Raw genomic sequence first — 6,787 nt, 5'->3', positions numbered from 1 at the left:
TTTGCTATAACGTACGTGTGTAAGACGGAGACAACACATGCGGGTGCGACGTCCTCTTAATATTAATAACTATAATTTTCAAATCATTATGGCACCCATATTTTCCATACCTATTACCGTGGACCTATAGTATCCTTGGTATACGAAATTAAATAATTCAAAAACTATTTGTTCAAATTTATAATTAGATACATCAAAATTTCCAATAAATTCATTTACTTAACAATTTAACGGAAAAATGAAGATTCTCAATTGAAAAATAGAATCTGATATCGCTACAAGACACTCTTTAAATAGTATACCAAATCTGAATATTTGAAAATAATATCATAAACTATACAAACAAATTCAAAAAAATTTGAAAAAATGGGGTGACCATGCTTGGTGAATCGATGTATATATTAAAACAGTTGTTTTCTATCGAAGTCTTTTGAGTTTGTTATAGTACCTGAGCGATGTATTGTGATCGTTCGGAAGGATTGTGTTTAATCCAATCCATGACAGCCACAAAAACCTGCTCTTCGGAAACAACGTTCAATTTGTCGTTGGATACTAAATCTTCGACCTGAAAATTACATAAGAGTTACGTACGTTTTAATGTCTTATATACCGCAGTTTTTTTTTGTTCGGCTTCCGTGTGTCTAAATCGTTGATATTTTATTCAACCCGGTGACATTATTTTATTATATTAGGTATTCATCCGAGCGATCGAGTTTTGTAAATACTTATTTCCATACTCCTGCAGTTAACCTTTTACTCTGATTTAATTTATTTCACCACGGTCGTTCTCCTCATGCGTAGTTTTTAATCAATTTTCCAATCACGTGTTACACTTTATACACGTCTTACACTATTTATACCTATCACATATAGACATAGGTATTAGTTATTAAAATAAACACTATATAGTATATACTGCATATTATAAACTATTATACGCATCCCCGGAGGCACCTGGCTGATTCTGTCTACTAATTTAATATAAGTTCGTGTACCTATAGTATTTTATTCAATCTCCTTCGCGGTGGAACTTTATCCTATATTTTATCTCTGTGTACCATTGATTTTCTATAATATGTGTATAATATTATTACGCTCTATGTGTATTACATTAATAAGATCTCTGAGACACCGCCTCAGGGAAAACAGCAACATACCTATACGTCGTATATAATAAACAGACGTGGAGAGAGTCTTGACGAATAAACGACATCATTTCGTTTTACGTGACGTCAGTGTCAGACGAATGATGTCATACAGAAAAATATTATTTATACTACTGAAAATGTATATCTGTGCCGTGAGGAAATCCAATTAAAATTTAACTTTTTTGCATACAGACTGTAGCCATTGTAGCCGTAATAAATTAATATAATATTATATGAACTAACATTTTAAAAATTAAACTAATGTTTAATTCTCTAATGATGATATTATTCTAATAACATAGCATAAACTAGGCATATATTATATAATATATATTTTTTAATTAGTATACACTCGTATCCTGGTTAGGTAGGAATATTATAATCTTAATGTTTTTCTTGATTAAAAAATAATTTCACGCGGAGTGGGTACGATATAAATAATATAGTTATAATAATAATAATATTCCGCGGAGGGGTAGTCATAAGTTAACGTTCGCACGGGGTGAAAATTCTCATTAGTCTATACCACGCGCTGTCAAGGACCTGCCGCCAACGGTCTGTGACGCCATAATATAAACCCTCCTTCACCTAAGTCTGTGAGGTTTCACCCGCTCACTACACGTTTCTACCCCAGTCCGTCTGGTGTGACAGACCGCCAGACCACCCTGCAAAGGCCGGCCGAGCGTCGACGACCTTTGGGAGCCCGCCGCAGCAGTCCTAGCAGGTTTTATTAATATCGTCGATACGTAAACAAGAGACGCTACTGTATAGCAGGTCAATTACCTCAGAAAACGATAGAAAAAGAAATTCTTCAGTTTTCACCACTTCTTCAAAATTCTGCAATGCATAGCGGTGTGACCGGCTCCTCAGTTCGTTGCACGAGTGCGTCTCTAAATCAAGCAAAAAATGTTTAATTTATAAATTAATTATTATTCCTTATGACAATATACGAGTTTTATTTATATTTATTCAAATCCACCCTATTATAGACCCCCACTTACTAACATTATATAATATTATATTATTAACTAACAGTGTACAGTGGCGCAACCAGAAAATAATTTCAGGGGAGTGAGGTTATATAATATATTGTTTCATTATACATATATTATGTGTACCTATAAGATAACACGTTTCGACGCTTGCTATATATTAGTCTATTATCATATACCTTATACAATTATACTTTATGAAAAACGTAAGATATAAAATGTGTAACAATGAATTAATAATATTAATTTTAAAATTGATATCATAATAAATAAAAATAATAAATATCAACTGATAATATTATAAAAAAAAAACAACTTAAGGATTTATGTTGAGTCTTTGGTTTGAAGTTTTCGCCTTTTCTTCAATTACTATTACTGGATTAATAATAATATCTCGATGTACCTATATTGAGGATCGCCAAACCGTTTAGTTGACCAATATTTCGGAAGATTGAGGTAAGTTTAAAGTCGACGCAAAGTGGAAAAATACCTTTCTCCGGTAGCTCATGTGGCTAATATGAACTTGATACTCAACGGTTGTCTATGGGAGAACAATAGTTTCGTCGTAGCTGGAAGGTTTTATCACGTAACGGACACATTTTACTGATTGTTGTGAAAACTAAAAATATGGGTATGAACTATGTACTTATAACTTATAACTACGGGGTATCTACCTAATACCTATTTTGATTTTCGATTTACTATTTACAAGCAGTGATAAATTATCACTAATTTAACTATTTTTAACATTTTTCATTAATCCTACATACTAACTAAATATTAAGCAGCTCTTGGCAAGAAAAATAAAAGATTTTGGGGATGGGGTTTATGTATCCCAAACCCTCCCCCTGGTTGCACCACTGACAGTGACTGTGACATCGAAAAAAGTTTACATTTTAATACATTTCAATTTACCCCTTATACAGATCTATAGTAGCCAGTAGGGATACTAAGGTACTATAGAGTATAGACTAAGGATTTAGATAGGCCGCTCTATAAAGTTAATTTACTTTTCGGCCTTTTACTGGTTAATCTACTAGGCTTCCAGATGGCTTAGAGCCAATCGTATCTAGAAAATGGAAGTTCACTACGACGACGACTTATACGATGGGAGAAGACTTTGTGATAATTTATTATTGAAGAAGACAAGAAGTAATTATTTGAATTTTGTTAATAGTATTCCTGCGATTAAGTCGCAAGGAATTTATGAGTTGTTTGCTTCGATCGCGAGACGAGTGCTCAACGCTCAGTTGATAGATCAATGATCATGACGTAGTTCGACATTTTACATAATATGTTAATATGTTATATTAACCACGTGTATACCTATAAATAATTTACGTTTTATACACTTGTACAACGAACTGTCCAATACACCTTCGTAATCGGTATTGATTATTGTAGTGAATAAATAAATATTTATTACGTGACAGGTCGGCCTTAGATTATACCAGCTATTTAGTCATATAAATGTATGTATAGGTATGCTCGTGTTTAAACTTTAAACATAGGTAGGCGAAACTACGGCCATGGTCTGACCTAATATTCATTGGATAACATAGGTATTGTCGAATTGACTATTGACTTAATAACATTTAAAATGAAAAATGTATCAATTTTTTAGTTTTTTTAATTTACAATTAAATTTTATTAAATAACACAATAAGTAAATTGGATAGATATTAGTTTTTTTTACATAGGGTTCACATGACGAGAGAAAAGAATAAAATGTTCATTGATATTACTCTGCAGTTATATACAGTAAGTAATTAACTTGGTTAACTTAGAGTTTATAGACCATTAAACAATTTTAAATTTTTTGTTTATTTATTTACTTTTTTTTAGGTTGGGATAAAAAGTCTGGACCATTTCCTTTTCATTCCTTGTATCAGGTAGCTCGATAGAGGATGATGAAATGAGGGAGTTTAAATGATGTTATAGTATTTTATGAAATCGTATGCAGAGTTCGATTAAAAGCTTATATTTTAATTATAATTTTTTTACATAATTATCATTTAGCCTATCCTAATAACATTTTCTAGTTTCGCTTATAACTTTAAAGATTATTTAATTCGTATTTGTTTAAACATTTTAATTATATCAATACCACAGTATACGTGGTACTTAATTATACCTACATTTTAATCGGTGTGTGAGTACACTTACCGGCAAACTGCCTGATCCCCAAACAATTAGTCGGGTGTAACTGTTTCATCAGGAACGTGCAGCACGCGTCTCGGACAGAGTTTATCTGGAGCAATGACGACGCGGGTAACAGTACCTGTGGAAAAAAACGACACCGTATAATATAACATTACCGTATATACCAATAAAAATCCCGTGTAGTGGAAAATTTGTCGATAGTAAAACACGCGGCGTCAGTGGTGGTGTCCTTGAACGTACAGTCACACCACCACTATGCTGTGACATCACTACTAGCTATATATAATATATTTAAAATATAAATGTATACATAGTATGACGTTTAACGTCAGTCCTTAAGCACGTAACGTCTGACCTAGTTATGACCGTGGGCGAGGGAGACGGATTGTGTGTTAAGGGCAAACAAAAGTTCATAATCAAATGCCACGACGATAGACTATAAGCTACATGGTGTGTAATAGACCGAATAAGGTCAACATACTAATTTCGACTAATTTGGTATCCCGGCGGGATTTTTTACGATCCATTCCACGAAAGTAACACTCTATAAACGGACAACTATTTACATCAATTATTAGATGGATTCGAAAATAAAATGCAATTAAAATCTCAAACTGCAAAATACGTAAACTGCAAAATCCGATAAATCATATTAAAGAGTTTTGGTTTTCATCGGTGTACTTATATATAAATTATAAATATAATTTATAAATAGGCTGATGTGAACCATTAAAAAAAATAAGGTACGAGAAACGAGATAGAAATATTGTATTGTTTGGGGAGAAAAAGAAAACTTGCGTCATCCTTTCTTGAGATTGATGATGATGGCATTACAGTTGGCGTGTGCGGGTATTTATTTATTAACTTTCGGTTTTCTTTCTACTCTCGTTTTCTTTGTATTCCCGACTCCCGAGGGGTTGTTTCAAGTATATATAGTATTTTGTATGTGCCTTTTCGAATGCCATTTAATCTTATTTTTGAGATGAGAATCTATATTCCTATGTAAGTACGAATATATAGGATCATAGCTGACTTATGTGTGTCGTTTCTAGTTAAAGGTTTGTTAGTGATATCTTTGATGTTGCAGTAAAATCAGAAGGCTGTACGGCCTCTTAATTTAATATGACAGATTTCATATATTATTATGTTGCACTGATAAGCTCTCGGGGAGTTCCGGATTATTATTACTTTGATAAATTTAAAAGTGTCTGCACTCATTATTTTGAAAAGTTCGAACTTTCGAAAAAATTTGTCTACTTAATTTGATATCACTGAAAAGCAAAATGTTTACATTTTTAATGATAACGTCATACATTTTTATTTTGTATTCAGAAGCAGAATATTTTTTCAGTTATTTAGATTCTTAAAAATCAAATTTCGAACGAGTAGGTACCTAGTTAATTATTTATAGGTAACTATGTAAGTCGTTAAAGTTTTGACGAAAGGAGTAATCCCGCAAAATGGTGGTTCATTACTTCGCTTATCTAAAATTTAAATACTATAACCTCGCTTATAATTAATTAATTACTTTTTTGAAATTTGATTTTTTTATGTTTCGAAGTACTCCTAAAAATATTCTGTATTTTTTCAATGAAATTGAAAATATAACGATAAAAAACTGTAAAAATATAATTTTATTTCTAAAATGTATTCTTTTGTAGTAACATCATATATATTTGAAAAAAATCAAATTTTTTCAATTAATGAATGTAGACATGATGATATAGTGTAGAACATCTTGTACAGTAAGTAGTAATATTGCTCTATTGCTCTACATTGCAGCAACAACACTTACCCAAAATAAAATTGTTCCTATTTTTAATAGATTATATTACTACATATGATACACAAAAACACAATTCACCCATGCATAAGAGCACGTGGCTTGTATGTTTGACGTGTCACGTGTGTCTGTGTGTATACGGATTTCACGTAATATAATTGTAATATTTAAATTATGTAAAACTGTAAAAGACGAGTAACCTAATAATACACGAGCAAAGTTATAAGTTATAACAATTATTCATATCAACGGTTAATATATTATGGTAATATACTATGATAAATAATAGTTAATAGTGTAAATAGTTAATACCTAACTACAAGTTGAAGTATTATTTTATTACTTACAACTAAGTATATGAAAATCATTCACACATTTATGAAGTATTTAGCACCAAGAACAAATTACAAAGTCCATTCCAAAACACAAAATTAGGTAGATTTACAAAACATAATTTCTAAAACTATTCTGTATAATTAAATTTCGCTTTTTTCTTTCACTTTTCATTATTAGAAGTACTTAAACAATAAAATTAATTCTTGAAATTATGTTAACTATTTAGGTACGGACTACCTATATAGGTAGTCGTACACGTAATAAAAATATATTATATATAATATATTTTTATTACGTATTTTTGGGAAAATAATTGCCTAATTGTTAGTCTTAAAATAGAATATTAAAATATAAATTTATTTGGT

The 6,787-nt window shown here is 31.0% G+C and overlaps 1 protein-coding gene across 1 annotated transcript in view; it reads right to left on the bottom strand.

Moving 5' to 3' along the window:
- The window catches only part of LOC100167826 (kelch-like protein 17), a 50,203-nt gene that overhangs the window by 5,309 nt on the left and 38,107 nt on the right, over window positions 1-6,787 (bottom strand). Inside the window, exons 5-7 of the mRNA XM_008184213.3 lie at window positions 4,307-4,421; window positions 1,932-2,038; window positions 449-565 (exon numbers count right to left, since the gene is read on the bottom strand). Of these exons, the coding sequence (XP_008182435.1) occupies window positions 449-565; window positions 1,932-2,038; window positions 4,307-4,421 (339 nt within the window). The remainder of the gene's footprint in view (window positions 1-448; window positions 566-1,931; window positions 2,039-4,306; window positions 4,422-6,787) is intronic.

The sequence above is a fragment of the Acyrthosiphon pisum genome, chromosome A3 (assembly GCF_005508785.2).
Source record: "Acyrthosiphon pisum isolate AL4f chromosome A3, pea_aphid_22Mar2018_4r6ur, whole genome shotgun sequence".
NCBI classification, from domain to species: domain Eukaryota; kingdom Metazoa; phylum Arthropoda; class Insecta; order Hemiptera; family Aphididae; genus Acyrthosiphon; species Acyrthosiphon pisum.
The sequence above is the reverse complement of the archived record's forward strand: the minus strand, read 5'-3'. Positions and strand labels throughout refer to the sequence as shown.